Source organism: Abramis brama, assembly GCF_963993115.1.
Source record: "Abramis brama genome assembly, chromosome: 8".
Lineage (NCBI taxonomy): Eukaryota > Metazoa > Chordata > Actinopteri > Cypriniformes > Leuciscidae > Abramis > Abramis brama.
In genome coordinates, this window is record NC_139970.1 from 24840725 (window position 1) to 24865941 (window position 25217).

Sequence of the window (25217 nt, forward strand, 5' to 3'; positions counted from 1 at the left end):
CAGTATGGTCCCTTCCTCTCCAACCTCTCCACCACCACCAGGACAGTCCCTTCCAATACCTCACAGGGGGTCGGCTGCGCCCCTGCCTTCATCTTCAGGCAGGAAATGCTGAATCCGTACCCTCGGATTGCGAGTTACGGACGGGGCCTACGCCAAATACTTTATCACATATAATAAATGCATGATTGTTACAATATCTATTCTCCCGAGTCTTTCTGGTAGAACTAGTTTCCTTAACCTTTTTGAAGTGAAGTTGGTGGAGAGAGCAGATGATATTCATCTTCTGGCCGAATCTAGGTCTCAGTCAGATCCAGGATATTGAGAAATGTGATGACGTGTACTTTTTATTATTATTTTTAATAAGTAACCTTTCATATATTCAGTCAGTTTTTTTAGTCTTGTTTTATAGGACTTGTTTCTGTTTTTGTTTCTGTTTTTTGTTTCGCCACGACACATGCGTGAGAACTGAGAAGATGACGTAAGATGTGACATAAAATCTGATACAAGTCAATATTTTTCAGCAAAAACTGTTGATAGAGCCAGTATAAAACCTGAAATATTCCTTTTAATTATTCTAAAAAAGTTAAAGGGATAGTTCACCCAAAAATGAAAATTCTGTCATCATTTACTCACCCTTGTGTTGTTCCAAACCCATAAAACTTTAATTCATCTTGGGAACACAAATTAAGATTTTTTTATAAACAAATCTGACTCTGAGCCAGTTTTGTACACAAAACTACACAACTACCACTTTGACGCTTCAAAAAGTTCATAAAGAGATTGTAAAGCTAATCCATGTAAACTGAGTGGTTTAGTCCACATTTTCTGAAGAGACATGGTTCTCGTAAGTCAAGCAAGCTTGATTGAGCTTCCGTTTATCATAGCCAATGTGTGCCTTGGTGAATGTTTTTATGTGAATAAAAGCCTAAATTAAATCTGTTCAGTTTACAAAGTGTCTCTTCAGATCGTGTCTCTTCGGAAAATTAGGACTAAACCACTCAATTCACACGGATTAGTTTTACAATCTCGTTATGAACTTTTTGAATTGTCAAAGTGGTAGTTCCGTAACTGTCAATGGAGGGACAGAAATCATTCAGATTTTATTAAAAATATCTTCATTTGTGTTCCGAAGATGGAAAGTCTTGGGGGTTTGGAACGACCTGAGGGAGAGTAATTAATGACAAAATTTCTTGGTGAACTAACCCTTTAAGTTTATTGGTTTTCACCCCACTTTATGACATGACCAGAGATGGAAAGTAAGAAATTACATTTACTCTCGTTACTGTAATTGAGTAAAAAAAATTTTTTCAACTTTTTTAAGTAGGTTTTAAAATCTGTAATTTTACTTTTACTTAAGTATGTTTTGTTTGAAGCATTGTACTTCGCTACATTTTAAATCATATTTGTTACTGAGTAAAAAATTAAAATAAAATACAAAATACAAGGGAGGAAAAATAAATAAATCGCGCTCTGGAAACTACTGCATTGATTAATTGGAGGGTGGGAGAACAAAAAACTGCAAAAATCACAAAACAATTTTTTTTTGTAATTTCACTTAAATGACAATTAATGATAATTTTCATTGCCATTTAAGTGAAATTACTGAACTTAAATATACAAGCTTGATAAAAATGATCATTCTAGAAGAAAATTTCAGATGACACTTAGAGGCTTTTGCATCTGAACTCTTCAAAAACATTCCATAGGACTCTATTATTCTTAAACATTTTAATAAATTAATAATGATAAAAATAAGTTGTTAATCTAATACATAATCAATTATTGAATTTAGTTGATTAGATGTAGGCTATTATTGAATTTTTAATAAACAAACAAATGGTTTCAAGTTTGTTATAATAAAGCATTTGTTCAACCAAAATTCATTTTCATTAATTTAACTGTCATTCTAACTGATAATAACCATTGTTTAATAATACCGTTTATTTATTTAATAATTGTTTAATACCTTATCTGAGAATCTCATACCGTTTCAACCCTACACGGGAGAGTCCCCCACCCCACTCCTGCTGTTAAAAAAGTAACTCAGTAACTTTTACTCTGAGAAATTAGATACTTTTTACTTTTACTTGAGTAGATTTTTAGACCAGTAATTTTACTTGTACTTAAGTAAAATTTCATTGAAGTAATAGTACTTTTACTTGAGACGAATATTTTATTATTCTTTCCACCTCTGGACATGACTGTGATATAATGCCACATTCAGAGCACATGACTGTTAATATAATATGACTACAATATGCAGACTGAGATGTAGTCAGAGGGGGTACATTTTTAATGAACTAACCTGTAGATGTAGTTGCAGCCTCTTAAAGGAAAATGGATAAACTCTGCTTGAATTGTTACAACCTTACAAACTTAATAGACTATGGGCCCTATTTTAACGGTCTGAAACGCAAGTATCAAGCGCGAAACGCAAGTAACTTTGTGGGCGGGCAAGATCTATCTATCTAGCTATCTATCGTAATAATATATGATTTGCAAAAATGAAAACTGCTGCTTCTGTGTAGATGAGAGAATCAAAGTGTATGCGTGTTGTGCACACGCTACATTGATTATGGCCAAGCATGCGCCCTTAAAATAGCATATGAATAACATGCGCAATGCGCCACTGACTTTAAACTAGTTTTTTTCGGTTAGTGGCGGAATTGTTTTCTAAACCTGCAAAATAGCATGAGGGAACGTTTGCGCCGGAACACGCCTCCTCTTTGTGCTGAACCGCCTCCGCGAGCGCAAGTGTATTTCTTAGTTAACTGACGTGCGTCTGTGGAGGGAAAAGTCCGCTGTGCGCGGGTGCAAAATAGGAATGATACATGCGTCGATGTACAAAGTCAATTGCGCTGGGTGCAAGATAGGGCCCTATATTTATATAGTTTTTATAGTCTTGTTAAGCTATAATTCACAAATTCTATTACATATTTTTTTACACCTTTTCATAGTCATGGTTATTCTGCTCATATTGTCAGCAAATGTTGGTAATGACACTTACAAAATGTTATTTCAGTTGGTGAAAGCCTTACCAAGTTACAGCCAAACTGCCTGTTTACTTCATGTCCAATTCACTGACATTTCATAGACCATTTTGTATACAGAAAATCCATTCAGATACTTTTAGTCAGGCTGAAGGTTTGAAGATATCCTGACCCAAAGTGAATGAAGATTCAATTAGAGTGGAACAGTTTATAATCAAATTACTTGTGTTCTATATCGACCAAACAATATGACTACAGTGAGTGATCCATAATTTCATACAAAGGATTTCTAAAGTTGTTTGAAATATTATAAAAGTCATAATTTTTGACCAATAAATAATGGTTTCTCCGTCAATAAAGTGTTTTAAGAGAGTAGTTCAGAAGTGCTTTATTGTCAAGTAACACAAATTTTCTCACATTAATACAATTTACTTTTTAATAGAAGGAATCACTGATGCGCCTCATGCTCATGAATCTCATGCCACCCATATTGCTGAAGCTCCTGTACTCTCCAGGCCTGAAGTAGTACATCCTGCCTCTGTAGTGGGGCTGCTCATACATGAGCCAGTGGCCGTCCATCACATGACAGGACTGGCAGTGAGACATACGGTAACGGTCCATGATGCTGTCACAGTCATCCATCATCTCGTACATCTGACCCATGAAGTTCTCTCTCTCGTAGATCCTCATTCTGAAGGATCCTCTGTGCTGCAAACATATAAACAGAAAGGTAAAAATTGTGCTAAACTGTTATAAGAGCATTTTGTGAAGTATATATTGTTCTCTTACCATAGGGATCATACGGCAAGATCTGATGCAGTCGCTCATGCCAAACATAGACATGTAATCAGCGTACTCGCCCCTTCTAAAGAAATACTGATTTCCCATGTAGTTGGGACGATCATACATCATGAAGCAGCCACTCTCCACTCTGCAAGAGTGACAGCGACTCAAGAAGGGGGACATGTCGGCACAGTCACTCATGCACTCATAAGAGCGACCCTGGAAATTCCTGTCCTCGTAGAAGACAGCCTGAAAAGATTAAAGATAAGAGGTTAACTAGGAATTTTGAGGTATGCATGCATTTCAGTAAAAAATTGCATTCTACTAGAGAGAGAGAGAGAAAGCGGTATTTCGTTGTTATTTATATGATTACTTACCCTGCACGTGCTCATGCTGGTGGTAGTCATTTTTTATTTTATTATTGGACGCTCTTCCGTTTACACTGCTCTGTCCTCCTGACAGGTCTCACCCTTACTTTTATACCCGAGCGAACTGAATAAAACTGTGTGCTTGCTATTGAGATTGAGGACAACCTCCTGACTCAGCAGACCAGTATGGAAACGTTTAGAGTGCATTCATTGTGGACCATTTCAACTGAACCTACAGGTTATATACACTCCACAATAACATTTCTAATTTTGTCAAACACAGTGTTAATCAAAATTGATCTGTTAAAAATACCATAATTTTACAACATTTAAAGAAATGTGTAAACATATATTGAGATGTAGGACAATAGGTTTTGGCAAGGTAATTTGTTTAAACTCATTTGAAATGTATTTTTTGTGAACATGCTAGGTTAAGAAATAACTTTTTAAATTAAATTAAAATTCTTCTGATTGAAGATTGTTCTAATATACCTCAACATTTCATAAACAATGTTACAACACAGACTTTTGGTGGTTTGATCTATTGATCAAATGTGTGAATTTGGACTTTGAACACAGTATGAGCAGCTCTAAATTAGTCAAAAACACTGATTTTCCTCTTCCCAATATTTGTAATGTAAGTGAAAAGAAAATGATTGTGGTAAGGCAAGTAGCTACATGTTATCCTTTTAAACATATCTGCTTTATTATTTGATTTTGAAATGATTTTGTGGTTTACTTCCAAAACCTTTTTACCTTTTATTGTCTCATTTTCTTTAATTCTTTATTTCTTCATTTACTTCAGTTTATGTATGTATGTATGTATATATATATATATATATATATATATATATATATATATATATCTGTGTGTGTGTGTGTGTGTGTGTGTGTACATGCAGGGGAGGCCCATAGTGTTTGTATATTTATAGATATTAGATTAAGGAAGTTTAAACAGAGGTTTACAATACCTACTCTTTAGCATAGTAATGAACACACTTAACAGACTTGTGTATCAGGAAAAGAAAATGAGATGGTTTTTTTTTGTTTTTTTCCATACCTGAATATGCTGGGAATCTTGTCAAGTTGATCTGCCAGCTCGGGTGAAATGTAAAGAGGGTTATTTTACAATGAATTCTTAGTGAAAATATGGATTGGTAGAGGAATAATTGCCTAGTCTGTGCTTACATCTCATGTGACTGTAGGTTCACTTGATTGTTCGTTCAACACAAAAGAAACATCAAGATGCAAACCCTGACTACTTGAGACTGGTAAACCTAGAAACAGGAGATTCAGTTACATTTGACATATTACAAAAGCACTTTAGCTTTTCATGGGCCTCTATACCATGCTGCTTTGTCAGGAGTTTCCACAATAGGAGGCACATATTCTTTAGGTTTGGGAAGGTATAAATGTAAGGGTTAACATTAGCAGAGGGTCAGTGTACCAGTACGAAAGTGCTCTAAAAGACTACCACTACCATCATGGGCAGGGTGAGTACTACTGATACTTAAATATAAAAACAATAGTACATCTTTAGGATGCTACTTTTACTCATTTAAAAGTACATAAGTGTCTCACTGTTTCTTTTGTGTTCCAAAACAGATAATCTTCTACGAGGACAGGAACTTCCAGGGTCGCTCTTATGAGTGTATGGGTGACTGTGGTGACTTCTCCTCCTACCTGAGCCGCTGTCACTCTTGCAGAATAGAGAGTGGCTGCTGGATGATGTATGACCGTCCCAACTACATGGGAAATCAGTATTTCTTCAGGAGGGGTGACTATGCTGACTACATGTCTATGTTTGGCATGAATGAGTGTATCAGATCTTGCCGTATGATCCCCATGGTAAGAGCATAATACATACAACTTTACTCCCTCTAGAGCTGTTCACTAAATGCTCAATTATAACAATTTAGCACAAATTGTAAATTTCTGTTCATACCTTTGCAGCACAGGGGTTCCTACAGAATGAGGATCTACGAGAGAGAGAACTTCATGGGTCAGATGTACGAGATGATGGATGACTGTAACAACATCATGGACCGTTACCGTATGTCTCACTGCCAGTCCTGTCATGTGATGGACGGCCACTGGCTCATGTATGAGCAGCCCAACTACAGAGGCAGGATGTACTACTTCAGGCCTGGAGAGTACAGGAGCTTCAGCAATATGGGTGGCATGAGATTCATGAGCATGAGGCGTATCAATGATTCTTATTTTTAAAATGTATTTTTGCAGTACTACAATAAAGAACAGTTGAACCAGTCCATAAATTTAAGGTGCACTCAGTATTTTTATTTATTTTTTCATTAAAAAAGTAAAGTGAAAGAAAATGACAGTGCTTTTGAACAAAACCAAAATGCTATTTTATTTATTGCGCTCAGGGAGCCTGCCGTGTGTAGATCACATGACAATTTACTTCTTGCAATTTGATAGATCTGTAAATAGAAATAACAAAACAACGTTGAATGTGCTTAGCATGTTTCACTGGTTAAATGTGCTTTATAAAACATAAAAATAATATAAAAACTGTCCAAACTAAATGAGCACAAGAAAAAAATTAAATGTCCAAAGAAGGAGATAGACTCTAGTGTGAAGTAGAAGCAGTTAATAAGCTAACTTCATGCATCAGTAAGTATCAGTAGAAAGTTCAAGGGAAAAACTGGGGTGAAAAGGTGTATTTGTTCGCTGAGATTTGTGAAGTTGCACTAAAGTAGCACCATAAGGCTACTGCAGTTTAGCCATGAGCGAAATATGATTTAATTAAAAATATATATTTAGTTGATGTCGATTTATGAAAACCACAAAATAAAGTATGGGGAAACAATATTTTGGTTGATGTCACCATGAATGTGGGTTGAAAGATAATCATAACTAAAATAATTTGAGACTGATTTCATAATGTTTAAAAAATATAGTTGCAAGGCAAATATTTTTACTTTAGCAAGAATAAGGTGGCTAGCTGACTTAAAATAAACTGTTATTGCCAGTGATGTTGGTAGGTGTGATGTTTTGTCCAAATATCTCACCCTCTTGTTGAATAGTCCCTCTTACTAATTAAGAATGGATAGACTAACAGACAAAATGACTGCCTCTGAGATTTCTATGTCCTGTCATGTTTGGCCTTTAGGTGTCAGTATAAAGTCAAACGCTGAGAAAATAAGAGCCCTGTGTAATTCCGATGTCTCTGTTATCATCTACAGTGTAATAAAGTGATCAGAAGGCAAACTCCCTGGGAGTTCACCGGGCTTAGTGGGCTTGAACTCTTGTCACATTCATGTGACTAAATGGAGAAGAGACAGCAAGGGCATGCTTTCCTTTTTCCCAGTAGTTCTAGTCACCTGGCATACTCTGACCTCTCCAACATCAAGCACTCAGATCAGTGTTACACACTTGCTGTTGCTCACTTGACAATTCTAATCTAATTAGCAAAGATTAAAGGTACAATATGTAAGATTTTTGTAAGAAAATATTCAAAATCCACTTTCACAGTGTGCTATATATTAATGCAGTTGTGGACGTACATTATCCCAAAAGTTCCCAAGGATTTGTAAATCCAGAGAAATTCCAGTTTTAAATAATGGCTCGTCCCTTGTCATTGTCGCCTATCAATGACGTAATATCCACACTAACCTCGGTTTCCACTTGTAGAAAACATAGAAATATATTCATTAGCCTCATAAGTGGTTCACAATTATTGATTGCGAGTACAGAAAATCCCCCCAAAAACGTAAACGTAGATCAACTAAGGCAAGCAGGCTTTGGGAAAAACAGAGAAATAAAACAAGGATAAATATCGGCGTGGCGTTTTCAGGATGGAGAGAGCTTTGCGAACTTGACAGAGACTCTGCTGTAAGCAAATATATATTGTACACATACAGTTATATTGCACTTTGTTTGGACTTCAGTAACACTTTTTATCAAGTCTGGTGACAAAGTCTATGGCAGTGAAATTAAATACATTATGTGTTGCACAAAAATATTTAGCCATTACTTGCAAATACTGTGGTTTCGTTAAAATTTACTTTTAGTACGATTGTTTTAAATGTGTAAAACGGTGCAGCATTAACCCATCTTTTGACAAATAGTCACATATTAGTAACAGGCTAATATAGCATTACATTTCACGTTCCTTGCAGATAATTCATTATGATGACATAAAAGCTTCGACTTTGTTTTGAAAATGCGACCTCTGCGGCGAAAAATTACATATTGTAGCTTTAAGTAAAAAAAAACAAAAAACCTGAATCTTTTAACAGAATCCTTAACCACAATTGTTAAAGTGTACTATAAAATTTCTTGTTTTCCTGTGCTTCTTGATCCATGTGTCCACTTGTTTGACTTGAAGGTAGTTCTTTTTTTATTCTTAAGGGTTTCTGTTTTGGAATAAGGTAGCCTGGCGTCGTCATACTCAGATTCTTGTCGCTTGTCTGAAGTTTAAAATCATTGGTTACCCGTAAGCCAATCACATAACGTTTGGTTATGGCGTGTGTTATGCGCATGCTCAGCCGCATCTAACTTCCACTGTAAACACATGTATGATGCGAAAACAAAACCATCGAGCGAAATACCGGAGTGAACATGGCTGTGAACGACTTTTGCAGATTATGTGAAGTAAATCTACACATCCACGGTACAATCAGCGTCTACGTCACGGCTCTCAGCCCGCCCTCTGTTCGTTGATTGGCCGGCTGTTTTCAGGCCGGAGGAAAACGGAAAGCTCTGACGCTGTCTCAGACTGAGTACAGAAGCGAAATGAAATTGAGCGGAAGTACGAAGTCTGACGTAGTCAGGCTAGAGTCTGATACTGCTCCATTGAGCTTTAATTATGGGGCGTGTTTCAACCGAATCAGGAAGGAAAATGCCTCTGCACTCAATTGGATAGACCTACAACCAGTCAGAGCAACGGAGTAAGTTTTCATTCATGTTTCCAATCGACAAATCGCGGTTCTCTATTCCTCTTTTAAAATGAATGCGCTGTCGATATCTTCTATAACAGACGCAATGGCGGAATCGACACATAATGTTTCATAAACAAAGTTCGGCAGGAGCACGTTCACATAATCAATCCAATCAACTTGTCATCAAACACCATGTCTACCCTATCAGCATGAGAGGAAACATATTCACTCTGTCAACTCACCTAACATTCCCTGACAGTTTTCAGCATCCCTCCACTCACTCTCGGCTTGTTCTTCCACAGCCTGGAATGGGGGGGTGTACTTTGGTTTCGGGCCGAATATCGAGCCCTCTCCTCGGACAGCATGTCAAATATGGATTTATTCTATCTGACTTATTTGTAAGTGTGAACTCGTGAAATCTCAATTCTCCAGCGGCAGTCATAACGAATTCAACCCAAGCGCTCGTTGGTGACGTCGTAGATGATTACGTTGCTCATCTGTCCATCATCGTATAAAGCCCGCCCTGACAATTTGATTGGTCCGAACAATTTTTGTTCGGGCATAATAGCTCCTCAACGGATCGAGTCCAGACCGAACTTCCTGACTTAAAAATTTTGTGGGCGGGGCTAAGTTCGGCTGGCATCCAGGCTAGGAATAAGGCTCTCTGAGCAGTGTGTGATGGCTTTAAACCAGCATAAAAATCAACGCTCACCTGGTCAAACTAGAGAGAGATCTGTTTTTGCATTTCTGTCTTGTAGTGTGTGGAGAATGCAATTGCTGAATTTATATTGTAAGCTGTTGAATACAAATTTTATTTGTTCTTGCTTGTTAATCAGATACTTTTAAAAACAAGTAATTATGGCATGCCTTATGCTTATAAATGTCATGACACTCATTCTTATATCTGAAGATCTGAAGTCATGCTCATTTGTAAGATCTTTAGTGTTTAATAACATTTTGTGATTGTGAATTATCTCATCAGGCATTTTTGTGGGGATACAAATATTAATGACACTGAAACGAGTTTCATGAAATTGTTTTGTTTTATTTTTATAGATAAATTAATCCATAATAATGCTAAAACACTAGTACCAGGAGTCCATGATACGCCTCATGCTCATGAATCTCATGCCACCCATATTGCTGAAGCTCCTGTACTCTCCAGGCCTGAAGTAGTACATCCTGCCTCTGTAGTGGGGCTGCTCATACATGAGCCAGTGGCCCTCCATCACATGACAGGACTGGCAGTGAGACATGCGGTAACGGTCCATGATGCTGTCACAGTCATCCATCATCTCGTACATCTGACCCATGAAGTTCTCCCTCTCGTAGATCCTCATTCTGTAGGATCCCCTGTACTGTTGTGGAAGAGAAGTAATTTAAGTTTATCAGTTTTTATAGTAAACAACATCTGAAACAGTTTATGCCTCTTTGTAGATCACCATTGTGAAATGATCCTATTTAAAAAAAGATTTAATCTAAAAATGTTTATATATATATATACACTGTATATATATATATATATATATTTTTTTTTTACAGTAATTACCCCAAGTTGATTTATTATGGACACGTTAAAATGCTCATGGAGCTCACCATTGGGATCATACGGCAGGACCTGATGCAGTTGCTCATTCCAAACATAGACATGTAATCAGCGTACTCGCCCTTCCTGAAGAAATACCCATTTCCCATGTAGTTGGGATGATCATACATCATCCAGCATCCACTCTCTACTCTGCAAGAGTGACAACGGCTCAGGTAGGAGGAGAAGTCACCACAGTCACTCATACACTCATAAGAGCGACCCTGGAAGTTCCTGTCCTCGTAGAAGATGACCTGAAAATTAGTCAAAAATTTTTTTAATTGGTTGATCATGTTTCCTGCAAGAATATTTGGAATTTGCCAACATTACAATTTATGTTTAAGTTGCTATATAACAATTTATAATGTAAATCAAAATGTTAAGAACGCACTCTGCCCATGATGTCAGTCTGTCAACTGTTAACAAGTTGATATGGCTCCAATGCACTGTTCTTTGCGCTTGGCTACCTTTATATACCTGTCCCAGTTCAAAGACTCTGTGTCCCCTATTGTATATGAATGCCTGACCCAGCATTGCAGTGCACTGGCCTTTTACGTAGTCAACTGTGTTCTCCATTCTACACGTGACTAGATCATGCTTTCCACCTGTTTCAATGGTTCCTTTTTTATTCCCCTTTTTTCAACAAGAATGAGGGGAATGTTTTCAGCGTTTTCCCCAATTCATTTTAAACTGCTTTTTGGCACAGAAAAGATTCTTTTGAATGAATACATTTGGAGGAATCATCCAAAATATCTAGAGCTAAGTGGTTGATCTTATTTATGGTAGATTAATTTTGAGCTCTGTCATATTTTCATAATCTAATTACAAGTAATACCAAAATTCATTCAAAATCTCATTACAGTCATGGAACTTAAAATGGATGCAATAAGTGAAACTAGATATTGCCAATCTGTGTTGCATATTCCAGGATCCACCACTCTGAATTAATTAGCTGGAATGACAATTCGTCCCTGACTATGGTCTGTTTTTAAAATGATACATTTTTTATTTTTTAATGTTTTACATTACATTTTACATTAAATGTTTTGCATTTATTGAATGTTTTGGTTTATGGTCACGGTATAACACAGTAGAGAGTAACAGGAAAATATTGAAATAGAAAGAGGGAATATTATCTGGAAATGACACTGATTGTTCTCAAATCCGTCATAGTCTAGAACCAGGGACAAAATAAATATACCAGTTATGGGTAAAAGTAATACCAGTTTGGGTAAAAGTATATGGTGTTTTATAAACAAAAATATATAGAAAATAAATATTTGTGTCCAATTATGGCAAGTGATAAGTGGTTCCCTTTCGTGGTCACTACGAGTTACGTCATGACGACGAATGGGGTTTCGCTTAGAAAGCCTCTCAACTTCGAGAAATAAAACGAGCCAATGGCAAAGAAATGCCATGGGTCTGCGGAATTTGCATTGCGTAACTCTGCCTTACCTCATAGGTATATAAGGAAGTACGCTGGCAACATGCAGATATGTTTTCGCTTCGGATCCAAGAGTTCTCTTCACTCCCACAAGCCATTCTAAATCATCTTCACTCTACGAGACGAGCGGCTCTTCAGTGTGTTGGTGTGACGGCGTGTTCCAGCGAGATCGCATTGCCTGCTGCTGATCTGTGCAGTGATCTGCCGACAGTGTGTGTGTTTCTCCCTGGGCGCTTCAGCACTCTGCTGAGCTTTTCCTCTCTCTAAAAGAGCTGCATGTGGCACGTCTTTTTCAAGATGGTTCACCCGTGTATTTTCCGGATGTGGGCACGTGATCCGCCTACCTAACGGTCACGAGTGATGTTTCGAGTGTTGGGCTTAATCACGCTCGGCAGCGCTCGTGGATGAGTCATGTTTTCATTGCGGGAACATGACCATTGCGATGTTTATAGATCGAGACTCAATGATCTACATGTGGGTAGAGTCCCCTCTGCCACACCCCAACTTATCTCTTCCTCGAGAGGGGATACTTTAGCTGGTGGCCAGGGTGATCTGAGGGTTATGGTGTGACATATAACCGATGAGTCATTCCTCGGGCCACGGCCCCCTCTACATTGCAAACCGTGGGGCTTCCGTGTGTGGCTGGTTCGTCTCGGGGACCCAGTTTTTCATTCAGGGCTCCAGCAGATGATGTCATGTCACTCACAGCATCACAAGGCGGGCTTGATTCCTCTGGAAATGAGGATTTGACTGCGTTGCCTCCCTCGGGAGTGCCAGCGTTAGTCGAGTCAGATCCAGAGCTGACGGCCATGCTTTCCCGGGCAGCTGAAAGTGTCGGTTGGAGTGGCGCCGGTTGTAGTGGCGCCGGTTGTAGTGGCGCCAGTTGGAGTGGCGATCATGGGCTGCATGTTCTCTGCCACTGTTGTGGCACAGGCATGCAGTGCTGTGTGTCGTCTTCGCCTTCGAGGGCGAAACCTGGCCACCGTGGAACGCTGGTCCTTCCCTGGCCAACACTGACAGAACGTGGAAACTCGACCACGCCACCATGCAGGGACGCTATGCCTTCCATGTCTGGGCTGGTCGATCCGCCACGCACACTACTGACCTCGCTCTACATCAGTACCTGCGTGATCTCTGGGCCAGGTGATGTCCACAAGTGTGGTCCAGGAATGGGCTCAGCCAGGTTGATGTGAGGGTGTCTGGGAACTCGTTTTCTCAGCTCCCCCATATCCCAGGCTGGGCTCTTCGGCAGTGTGGTTGAGAACTGCGCCCAACAGTTTTCAACCGCCCAGAAGTAGACTGAGGCCCTTCTGCACCGACGGCCATCCGTCCATGCGGTCTCCTTAGTCTGCTTCCCGCCGTGGCCGCCTCCCTGCGACTCCTCCCCTCCTGCTCCGCAGCCTTCACTGGCCCGAGCAGGAGGAGGTCGCAGGAGGGCGGCACCGCCCGTCTCCGCCCCTTAGCCGGCTAAAACACCAGGCTAAGCAGCACTCCTGAGACGGGCAGCTTGGAGTTAGGGCTCAGTTCTTCTCAGGAGCTGGTAGCAGGGCCACTCCTTCCCCCGGTGGAGGGCCGGGGGAAAATCTTTTGTTTTTAAGAACTGATGCCCCTTCCTCCAAGCCCCCAGAGGTCCCGGATGACAGTGTGCGCTGCTCACGAGCCTCGCCACTCTCGTCCCCCTCTGTCGCCAGACCCCTGTCAGAGCAGGCCCCTGTGGAACGCTGGTCCTTCCCTGGTCTCCTCTGTCAGGACGCGGCAATGACCATGCCCCCACATCGGGTCGCTATGCCGCCCACGTCCGGGCCGGTCATTCCGCTTCGCTGCCCCACCGAGGGTACGTCTGTGGTTCTCATGACCCCGCTGGTTCAGTTCTTGGGAGCCTGGCTAGAGCTCCCAACCTGTCCCACTGGGTCGAGAGAACCATCATGCTCGGCTATGCGATTCAGTTTGCACGATCTCCTCCCCGCTTCCGGGGAGTCCGTTACACTATGGTGGGTGGCAATGCCCCTGTCATGCGTACGGAGGTCGCTACCTTACTGGCGAAAGGTGCGGTTGAGATTGTCCCTCCAGTCGAAATGAAGTCTGGGTTCTACAGCTCCTACTTCATTCTACCGAAGAAATCCGGTGGGTTACGGCCAATCCTGGACCTGCGTGTTTTGAACCGATCCCTCCACAGGCTACCGTTCAAGATGCTCACGGCCAAATGCATTCTCGAATGTGTGTGGCCACAGGATTGGTTTGCAGCGATCGACCTGAAGGACACCTACTTTCATGTCTCCTTTCTCCTCGACTTTCGAGGGGCGGGCATATCAGTACGTGGTTCTCCCATTCTGTCTAGCCCTGTCTCCTCGCGTCTTCACGCAGGTCGTCGAGGCAACACGGGGTTCGCATCCTGAATTATCTCGACGACTGGCTGATCCTAGCTAACTCTCGAGACCTGGTTTGCGAACACAGGGACCTAGTGCTCTGGCACCTAGCTCGTCTGGGCCTTCGGGTCAACCGGGAGAAGAGAAAACTTTGCCCCGTGCAGAAGATTTCTTTTCTCGTTATAGAAATCGACTCGGTCGCCATGTGTGCGCAGCTTACGAGCGAGCGCATGCAGTCACTGCTGACTTACCTGAGACAGTTCAAGGGCAAGAGTGCGGTTCCACTGAAGTTATTGCAGAGGCTCCTGGGCATATGGCATCCGCAGCCGCAGTAACGCCGCTCGGACTGCTTCATATGAGACCGCTTCAGCTCTGGCTTCGCGATCGAGTCCCGAGGTGGGCAAGGCAACACGGCACGCTCCGAGTACCAGTTACTCCGATCTGCCGTCAGACCTTCACCCCGTGGATGAACCTCAGCTTCTACGGGCCGGAGTGCCCATAGAACGAGTTTCCAGGCATGTTGTTGTCTCAACAGATGCCTCCACCACGGGCTGGGGTGCCATGTGCAATGGACATGCTGCCGCGGGCCCCAGCGCCTTTGGCATGTCAATTGTCTCGAGTTGCTGGCAGTACGTCTCGCCCTGCACCACTTCCATGTGTTGCTCAAGGGTCAGCACGTACTAGTACGATCAGACAATACCGCGACAGTAGCGTACAACAACCGACAAGGTGGTCTGCGTTCCTGCTGTATGTCGCAACTCGCCCACCACCTCCTCCTATGGAGTCAGAAGCATCTGAGGTCGCTTCGAGCCATTTATATCCCGGGAGACCAGAATTGTGCAGCCGACGAGCTCTCACGGCTTCAGCCTATCCCTGGAGAATGGAGACTCCATCACCAGTCGGTTCAGCTGAATTGGGATCAGTTCAGGGATGCACAGGTAGACCTGTTTGCCTCCCACGACTCGTCCCATTGCGACCTGTTTTACTCCCTGACCGAGGGCACGCTCGGCACGGACGCACTGGCGCACAGCTGGCTGCGGGGCCTTCGTAAGTATGCGTTTCCCCCAGTGAGCCTTCTTGCACAGACCCTGTGCAAGATCAGGGAGAACGAGGAGCAGGTCATTTTGGTTGCCCCTCTTTGGCACAACCGGACCTGGTTCTCCGAACTAGTACCCCTCGCGACAGCACCTCCATGGCCAATCCCTCTGAGGAAGGACCTCCTTTCTCCGGGACGGGGCACCCTATGGCACCCTCATCCTGATCTTTTGAACCTCCACGTGTGGCTCCTGGACAGGTTTGAAGGTACCCTACCACCAGCGGTGGTGGCTACCATCACTTCCGCTAGAGCATCGTCCACAAGACATGCCTACGCGTTGAAGTGGAACCTCTTCGTCACCTGGTGCTCTTGGAGAAGACCCCAGGAAATGGCCGATCAGTGTCGTGCTTTCCTTCCTGCAAGAAGGGTTGGAGCGAAGGCTGTCTCTCTCCACCCTGAAAGTGTACGTTGCCGCTATTGCCGCACATCACGACGCAGTTGAAGGTAAGTCCGTGGGAAAGCACAACCTGGTCATCAGGTTCCTGAGAGGAGCGAGGGTTCCTTGCCCTCCTCTCGTACCCTCTTGGGACCTCTCAGTGGTTCTAACTGCCCTGCAGAGTGCTCCCTTTGAGCCTCTGCAATCAGTGTAGCTTAAGTTCCTGTCAATGAAGACAGCGCTCCTGGTTGCATTGGCCTCCATCAAGAGGGTAGGGGACCTGCAGGCATTTTCCATTGACGAAGTGTGCCTGAAATTCGGGCCGGCCTACTCTCACGTGATCCTGAGACCCCGGCCTGGATACGTGCCCAAGGTTCCTACCACTCCCTTTCGAGACCAGGTGGTGAACCTGCAAGCGCTGCCCTTGGAGGAGGCAGACCCAGCCTTGGCACTGCTCTGTCCAGTACGCACCCTCCGTGCTTACGTAGACAGAATGCAGTGTTTCAGGACCTCAGACCAGCTCTTTGTCTGTTATGGTGGGAAGCTGAAGGGAAAGGCTCTCTCCAAGCAAAGGTTGTCTCACTGCATAGTGGACGCCATTTGCTTTGGCATACCAGCAGCAAGGTCGGCCATACCCCCTTGGTGTGACGGCCCACTCCACTCGGAGTGTGGCCTCCTCTTGGGCTCTAGCGCATGGCGCCTCGCTAACAGACATCTGCAGAGCTGCAGGCTGGGCGACACCCAACACATTCGCGAGATTCTACAATCTCCAAGTGGAGCCAGTTTCTACTCATGTACTCACTTCAACCAGATGGTACTAGATTCTGTTCAGGTGTCTTCGCTTGCTCAGCATTCAAGGGACGGGATACGTGCGATATTCTCCTCAGGTGAGCCTAATAAGCCCTGAGTTTCCTCCAGCGCTGTTGACGTCAACGCCAGAGTTATGCCACCGGCAGCTTTCGCGTTGGCCAGGTGCCTCCATGTGCATGGTTCCCCCTCTGGGCGACCCCCACATGTGTATTTCCACAGTAAGCCTCTCTGAGCATGTGTCTTTCCCTTGGCAAGCCACCTTGCCACCCATGGGGTTGAAATATTCCACCTGTGGCTGGACACCCCAGTGATTCTCCATATGCAGCCCCCTCCCAGGTCATATGTGTATTCTGTAAGTCCCCCCCTTTCGGGCTGGAACTGATTGCATATTTCCACTGAGATATGCTTCCCAGTGTACCTTGGTATTCCTGTGTTAAGTGGGAGTCCTTTGTCTGTGCTAGACTCACGGCAGGGATCTCAGACTTATGCAGGGCACTGGAAGACAGGTGGCGAGGTGGCGTGATTAGACTGGGAACCCCATTCGTCGTCACAACATAACTCGTAGTGACCACGAAAGGGAACGTCTCGGTTATGTATGTAACCCTCGTTCCCTGAGTAGGGAACAGAGACATGGGTATGTGTCAATGCCCCAACTGACAAGACGTTCGCAAACTATCTCGCCGCTGGAGAAGCATCGGCACTGAAAGCTCCGGCCCTGCCTTTCAAGCCACTCAAGATGACATCTCGCTTTAATGGCAGGGCATACGCAGCAGCAGGTCAGGCTGGGGCTGCTTTACACACAATGCCTGTGTTGCAGGCATACCAAGCCGATCTGCTGAATGATTTGGATCAGGGTCAGGATCTCTCCCCTGACGCAGTGGATGAACTGCGGTGCTCCACAGATCTGGCTCTTCGGGCCACCAGACAAACCGCTGCCTCGATTGGAAGGTCAATGGTGGCCATGGAGAGACATCTGTGGCTGAACCTGGCTGACATCGGGGAGAAAGAAAAGGGTTTTCTCATCGATGCCCCGCTTTCGCCATCTGAACTTTTTGGCACCTCCGTTGAGGCTCAAAAAGTCTTTAGGTTGGTTATCTAGGCCCCTTGAATAAATTTTCAAGTCACAAGAAAAAAAAAAAAATGTTGGCCTCATAGCTGAGGCCTCCATTTCCCTTGGGCTTAGTGGTTCTTTTGCTACCCACAGCTTTAGTTTATTCGCCCTGCACCACTGGGGCTTACTTCAGTACTCCCTTCCATTTGGGACGGGTTTGAGTACACTCCCTTAGAGCCTAAAAGCATGCCATGGGCTGATGCTTTTGATAATTGAAGTTGTAGGCCTTTTTATAGGCCTCCTCAATAGTCAGGTTTAAAGGGTCGATAGCGCTCTGACTGAGTACACTTGTCCATTGGCAATGTAAAAGCAGGAAAACCAGAACAGCTATTATATCTGAGGCTAGTTCTGCTAACAAGTTCGCTATCAAGCAGCATGCTGAGTTCTACTCTCCAGGATGTCTGTCTCTATGATCCGGTTTCACTATTGGTTTTTGTGAGAGACACTGTTTAGGAAACAGACAGGTTGTTGGCAAGACTAGGTTGGTAGATTTGATTAGGTCTGCCTCCCGTGGCATGTGGGGTTGACCTTTTGTCCCCCTCAGAAAGTGACTGGACGGGTCTCCTTTTGGACCCCCTGGCCATATTCCCATAAAGAAACCCCTTTCATGGAAGCTGTTGGTTTCAAGCCCTCGAGTGGCCTTGGTAGGCTTTTCCTTGTTAGGAGGCCTCTTTGAGGCTTATAGCTTGGGCAGTGACCATAGAGAATAATGTCACTGACAGCCTGTATGTGACCCGAAGGGGGAGTGTTTTCTTGGCATTTCATGGTGGAACTGCCAGTTCTGATGTTTCTGTCACAAGCCATAATTGGCATGCACTTCCCTCAGCATGGTGGGATTGTACATCGTTCCCCATAGCGTCATCGATGCAGTGTGAGTTCCCTTTCGAAAGGGAACGTCTAGGTTACGACTGTAACCTCTGTTCCCTGAGAACAGTGAACAAAACTCTGCGTTGTTAGCAATGCCTTGCGGATGCCTGCTGAACAGTCCCTTCAGACAATAAGTGGATGACATGTTCTCTTGGCGCCCCTTTTATACTTCCGGGTCACACTAGTAGTGACGTCATAGGCTGTCGCAAGGGTTTTTCTTAGCTGCTCTGATCAAATATCTTATTTCCCTTGGTGGAATTTAGCTTTTTCTTCCAGGCTCTGGAAGGTTTTCTATGGAACTATACATTTTACCCTTACAAATAATGCTGCCAACTGTGTCTCTAGAAATTTTGAGTGTCTTGGACATGTTCTTGTAGCCATATTTAGTAAATTAGCTCAAAAGGGAAATATGAATAATTAATTATAATTTGTTATAATTAAATATTTGGATCAGTTAATAGAATTAACTTGATTTAGCTGAACACTCAGCAAACACTCAGTATTGATCGTCTATCCACAGAAAAATAACTCTTTCTTAGCATGTAGCTGTGATCGTATCGTTAAGCTGTGATCGCATCGCATGTACCATATATGGGAATATGGTTGATTTACAAGCAGGGACCAGAATCAACTTCCATGGATGCACACAAAAGTTTTATTGAAATAAATCACATAACTAATCTAAACAAACACATCATACACTCAAATCATTGTTGTTATAGAGCTCCCAAAGTCCTAATTGTGTTTTAACACATTTTTTTTACCCTACCATATCAGTGTCACGCTCAATTGCAGGAAGGAACAAGATGATGATGATGATCAGGTAAAACGGCTTTATAATCCACACAAGGGTCTCTGGTGAAGCCAGGGTGGGAGGAGCCAAGGCGGAACCGACAGGTTGCGAGGCTGGTGAGTGCATGACCTGAGGCTTATCCATGCTGTAAGGCATCATGCATCATGCAGATGATGGGCTGCATGAAATCAGCTTAGATAGGGCTGGAGGACTGGCAGTGTTAAACAGTGGAGGTGGGAGAGGGAGCTTGGGGGGACCACTGATAACAGTTCATAGTTCATATAGGGCAATAATTAAGTCTCTGTGCTGGCTAAAACCAGCGATTATGAAGAAAGGGCGCATGGTTCAGGGTGGGGCAGGGTGTGAGGCAGTATTTCAGTGTCCCAGTCAATAAGCCAGTCCTCACCAGAATCAATCTCCACCAAGATTTCCTCAGGCACAGCTGTTGATTCACGTTGGGGCTTCAGCTCCGTGCTCGTGCAGGGCGGAAGCTCTCCATCTGCGGGGCCTCTGGCGTTGTCGTCTCCATGGTGAGCGGTGTTGCACAACATCTGTTCGGCGTGGCTGGATGAGGCTGCTGTTATCCTTCGCTTTGCCCACTGTGAATGCGGATCCATTTGTCCACAGCGCAAAGTTTGGCGTAACCCTTTGGGTGTCAGACCACACCAAAATCCCTCAAATAAACCAACGTCATTGAAGGTGGCAGATGTCAAGGAACTCCTCTACGAAACGCTCCCAGTCTCTGCCATGCTGAAACACAAACACTGTCGCTCCTCTCATAAATTTGGTTCCTCTAATTGGGGCAACGTTGATGGAAGAAATTTCCAGTATATTTTTTTGATATATCATTTTGATGGCCCAGTCTTCTCTCACAAACAAGAAGATGATGATCAGGTAAAATGGCTTTAATAATCCACACTCAAAAAACTCAAATAATAACAACAGGCAGCAAACATCAACATAACATTAACAAGACTGGACAACTGAGGAGTGAACAGACAGCAACTTAAGTACAAGCCAAATGAATTAAAGGGGTGGTTGACTATGATTTCACTTTTCTAACTTTAGTTAGTGTGTAATGTTGCTGTTTGAGCATAAACAACATCTGCAAAGTTACAACACTCGAAGTTTAAAGCAAAGGAAGATATTTCCTTTTAAAGAAATCGTTTTTTAAGGACTACAACAAATGGCTGATAGGGACTACACGACATTCCTCCTGGGTTAGTGACATCACTAACCCTAAAATGTACATAAACCCCGCACCCGGGTCCATGTTGAGAAGAGGAAGAGTTTTTGTAGTAGAGCACATTTGTGACTCTGCTCAAGCTGTCGCATCTGTCTTTTCACATGCAATACAGTCAGTGCTCGAAGTGGGGCGGTACTCACCGGTACGCAGTACCGGCACTTCTACATTTTACTCTTGAACGTACCTGAACCTTTTCTTGCGTACCACTACTTCTCATATTCAGCCGGTACTCTACCACTGACAGAAAAAGCGTCAGCGTCACGCCCGTTTCACACATGCTCCTTTTGCAGTGCGTATTTTTTTTCCGCACCCATGTTAACAGGTGTAGAACTTTCACACTGCACGCGGATGCGTGTTAGTTGCGGTGCGTAGGCTATACAGCAGTGCAGCGATCGTTTCCACACCGAGTCTATTTCTGCTGTGCTGCACGCGCTGAATTAAAGTGAAAGCGCATGGTTCGTGGTCAAAATGAGCACAGATTGACATGAAAATATAATAATCATTATCTCACCATAAATGCGTTTAATTAAATAAAATGTAGTAATCTCACCATAAATGTATTTTTGGACTTGCAGACTTGGAGGAGTTCTAGAGCTAACTCTCATCCATTTTCTCACGCACAGAAAAATCGCAAAGCAAAGAGGACACGGAGACCGACAGACTAGACAGAGCAGGTTAGTTATGATATAAAAAAATCTCACCTCTCAGATTCTGTCAATTTTATTACGAAATTCAAACAATAAATACCGTTTTGGCGTTTGTAAATGTGACGTGACAGATCCCTAGCGCACGTGAACCGATCATCTCTAGCTAGTAGCCTAAATAAACAGGAATTAACAATGTTGAAAGAAACAGTAGGCTACAACTTACCGAAATGTATATTCATCATACATAATATCGATCAATCAGTGTTTTTCAACCGCGGAAAGGGTCAATAAAACAGCTGGAGAACAATTATGTCACATAACATTTACCTCAGGAAAGCCATTTAATGACCATAGCCTAATATAGGCTATAGCACGTTAGTTGGCTAGAAAAAAAAAGAGCTATAGAGAGTATTTTGCTAAATACTATATTACATATTTATTATATTTTTACTTCTATCATTAAATAAAGTTGTTATTATAATAAAAAATGCATTATATTTAATTTGAGTTATTTTTAACCTTAAATAATACTACCAGCTGATAGGGCTCTCTGCATGTTTACAGCATTAGATGAGTTTTTTTTTTCTTGAGAAAAATGAATGCTTGTGTACCTGATTTATCCAAATGAGTCAATATTAAATCAAATCACAAGAATTGAATTGAAATCGTGAAATTTATTTCAAGCAATAATAAAAAAAAAACGTAGCTTACCAGAAATTGTACCATATAAACATTGTAACATGTTGTTACTAAACCTAATAAAATTCAGTTTAGTTAGAGATTTTTTTTTTTGCACGATTTTTTTTACATCCCCCCCCCCCCATATTTGTTTAAATACATTTATGTTTTTAATAAATAACAATAAATTGTTGTTGTACCGGCAATATCTCCGAGTTTTGTTTTTCACTGTAGAAATTTCAAATGTCATGATTTGCCAATGCAAGAGAGTACCGGCACCTTTTTCCCCCCACTTCAAGCACTGAATACAATACACAACACAAATGCAATAGCATGTCACTCTGTAAGCATCTTACAACAGTTCCCACATGAGCAATTTCATAGATTATCATGACAGAATATGCTAATCAAAGACTTGAAGATAGTTAACTCCACATCAGCAACTTAAATTCATCAACTAACTATTCAGAAATGTCATGTTGCATTCTACATGTTGTTACTTCTTCTTGAGTCTCTCCATCAATGTCCGACTCCAGTTTAAACATAAAAGGCAGAACAGTTTCTGACAATTTAGTGCTTGTCTGCGTGAGGTAATCGGAGCTGCTAAAACACAGACACACACACAACAACACACACACACACACACAAACACAAACTCTTGAAGCTCCGCCCTCTGTGCCGGAAGCAGCAGCTCATTTGCATTTAAAAGGACACACACAAAACAACACGTTTTTCTCACCCTCAAAAAGGGAAAATTTTAACATGCTGTAAAAAATAATCTGTTTTTGAGCTAAAACTTGACATACACACTCTGGGGACATCAGAAACTTATTTTACATCTTGTGAAAAGGGGCATTATACCACCCCTTTAAATAATGATAAACACCTGTGCTGATTAAATTAATTACCATGACAACTAAAGAGTGCGGGAAAACTGAACAAAATAAGACAGAACTAATAAGTGATTTAAAAAACGCAATGTTGAATAGGGGTTGACTAATTATGACATAGTAATACACTGTATAATAATACACTGCATTCTCAGCTTCCCTTAGTTGTAAACAAAGTTTCAGATAATCCAGTAGTCACTAGCTCTCTTAAAATTTGGGTCCAATTTAGGAAACATTACGGTTTACATAGAGGCTCCACTTATATGCCCATCCTCAATAACTACTTTTTCCCCCCGTCTAGTTCAGACCCTGCATTTCGTCTGTGGTCATCTAATGGCCTTCTCAAGATTAGTGACCTCTATGATGAGGGAGTATTTGTCTCTTTCTCTTCCTTATCTGAAAAGTATAACCTACCCAGTCATCACTTATTCCGGTTCTTTCAAATCCGACACTTTGTTCAGAAGCAGTTCCCCTACTTTCCCAATCGTCCCCCTGAAACAAAAATTGATCACTTTCTTGCTTTAAATGCCAACCACAGGCATTTAATCTCAGTCATTTATAATTTAATAAATTCTATTAATTCTGACACTAATGCCACTCTTAAAGATACCTCGGTGTTACTATTACAGAGGACCTATGGAATAGCATCTTGAACCAGGTACATACCTCTTCCATATGTGCGAGGCATGGCTTAATTCAATGTAAAATACTATTCCGAGCGCACTTAACCAATGCCAAATTGGCAAAAATCTTTCCAGACAAGAGTGCTGCCTGCAACCGTTGTAAACTTTCTCCTGCCGACCATCTACACATGTTTTGGACTTGTCCGCAGCTGGTGTCCTTTTGGTCTAATGTATTTCAGACGCTTAAAAAAGCTATCAACACTAATATTGGCCCTGATCCAATTATAGCCCTATTTGGGGTTTCCCCTATGCCTGATTTGGTTGCCCGAGATCGTAAAGTCATTGCTTTTACTACAATTTTGGCCAGACGGGCCATCCTTCTTAAGTGGAGGCATGCTTCCCCTCCGACGCATGACAGGTGGATACAGGACATTTTTCACTGTATTGGACTTGAAAAGTTAAGATATTCACTCTCTGGTTCACTTACATCCTTTTACAAGACCTGGAATCCCTTTTTAAATTACATTTTGGGTTTACCTTGTGCATCTGCAACTGGCAATGGTACATAATTTTCGCTTATTAGGAGGATCTTTGTAGGGGATTTATTTACTTATTTATTTTTTGTTACCTTTTTTTTATATATTTTATTTAATTTTTTTTATTTATTATTATTATTATTATTTTAATTTTTTATTATTTATTTTTTTATTTTATTATTCTTTTTTTCTTTCTTTTTTCTGAGCTATTGGATGGTGGGGGGGGGGGGGGGGGGGATCATGTAAGGGGTTAATAATGGACAATATCTTACTTTATACTGTTTATGATGTTTTATTCTGTACTGTCGTTGAAAACCAATAAAAAAGATTTGGAGTAATAATACACTGTATTATGAAAAAAAAAATCCTATAGCTCATCTTATAAATCCTAAATATCCCATTATATATTAACATTATCACGTTTAATATGCTACTAATAGGGATGTGCACAACAACTAATTTCATTAAAGTTTAAACTGACTAGTCGACTAGTCTAATATTTAGTGATATTAAAATTATGTTCGCTGGTTCCCACCTCCTTCTTCCCTAAGCCTTTAAACCTTGTTATACTGGTGCTGAAACCTGGCAGTTAGAAGGAGGTGTTAGTTAGGTCTGCCTCAGCAGTCTAACAGTGTTTGTCAATGTCAAAATGATGGCCAGTCAGATCAAAGAAGGTGGGACTTAATCTTCACTGAAGACCAGTGTGAATAGTGTGACCATGCGTGATAAGATATAAGTAGCTAAACATTTAATATTTGACAACTGTTATGATGGATACGTTTAACGACCCACAGTAACATACAGTGATGCAAACACCTCAACTTTTTGAATGTACTTTTGCCATTTTGAATTGGAAATGATGTAATTTCATATCTGAATGTAATGAGACAAGAAACATTTATTTTTTATTTTTGACATATTAGACATACACACAAGAGTGAATGTGTGCATATTTTTAAATAAAATATTATTTACAAAGAGTTTAAATGGATTGCTTCACAACTATATAGGCTATAATTAGTCCTAGAACTTCTTTTACCATTCTTATTTCTTCTTTATTCCATTAAATCCATTTTAATCATTTAAAGGGGTGGTATAACACCC

General features: G+C 41.9%; 3 protein-coding genes across 3 annotated transcripts; 1 reads left to right on the top strand and 2 right to left on the bottom strand.

Moving 5' to 3' along the window:
- Positions 1-3362: 3362 nt before the first annotated feature.
- LOC311089005 (gamma-crystallin M2-like) lies at positions 3363-4305 on the bottom strand. Its single transcript, XM_084123441.1, has 3 exons — positions 4151-4305; positions 3780-4022; positions 3363-3698 (listed from the first exon to the last, which is right to left on the bottom strand). Exons 1-3 carry the CDS (start codon positions 4178-4180, stop codon positions 3426-3428), a joined length of 546 nt encoding a protein of 181 aa, XP_083979567.1. The 5' UTR covers positions 4181-4305; the 3' UTR covers positions 3363-3425.
- Positions 4306-5512: 1207 nt separating this feature from the next.
- LOC311089015 (gamma-crystallin M2-like) lies at positions 5513-6417 on the top strand. The gene is made up of 3 exons (XM_084123452.1): positions 5513-5634; positions 5747-5989; positions 6095-6417. Exons 1-3 carry the CDS (start codon positions 5626-5628, stop codon positions 6365-6367), a joined length of 525 nt encoding a protein of 174 aa, XP_083979578.1. The 5' UTR covers positions 5513-5625; the 3' UTR covers positions 6368-6417.
- A 3652-nt stretch (positions 6418-10069) lies between these two features.
- LOC311089016 (gamma-crystallin M2-like) lies at positions 10070-11138 on the bottom strand. Its single transcript, XM_084123453.1, has 3 exons — positions 11022-11138; positions 10642-10884; positions 10070-10403 (listed from the first exon to the last, which is right to left on the bottom strand). The coding sequence occupies exons 1-3, from the start codon at positions 11028-11030 to the stop codon at positions 10131-10133; spliced, it is 525 nt and encodes a 174-aa protein (XP_083979579.1). The 5' UTR covers positions 11031-11138; the 3' UTR covers positions 10070-10130.
- Positions 11139-25217: the final 14079 nt, after the last annotated feature.

Coding starts and splice junctions, on each gene's coding strand:
- LOC311089015 (XM_084123452.1), top strand. Junction 5,990..6,094: donor CTTGCCGTATGATCCCCATG/GTAAGAGCATAA, acceptor ATACCTTTGCAG/CACAGGGGTTCCTACAGAAT.
- LOC311089016 (XM_084123453.1), bottom strand. Junction 10,404..10,641: donor CCTGCCGTATGATCCCAATG/GTGAGCTCCATG, acceptor CTTCCACAACAG/TACAGGGGATCCTACAGAAT.
- LOC311089005 (XM_084123441.1), bottom strand. CDS start 4,180: ATGACTACCACCAGCATGAGCACGTGCAGG. Junction 4,023..4,150: donor CCAGCATGAGCACGTGCAGG/GTAAGTAATCAT, acceptor TAATCTTTTCAG/GCTGTCTTCTACGAGGACAG. Junction 3,699..3,779: donor CTTGCCGTATGATCCCTATG/GTAAGAGAACAA, acceptor ATATGTTTGCAG/CACAGAGGATCCTTCAGAAT.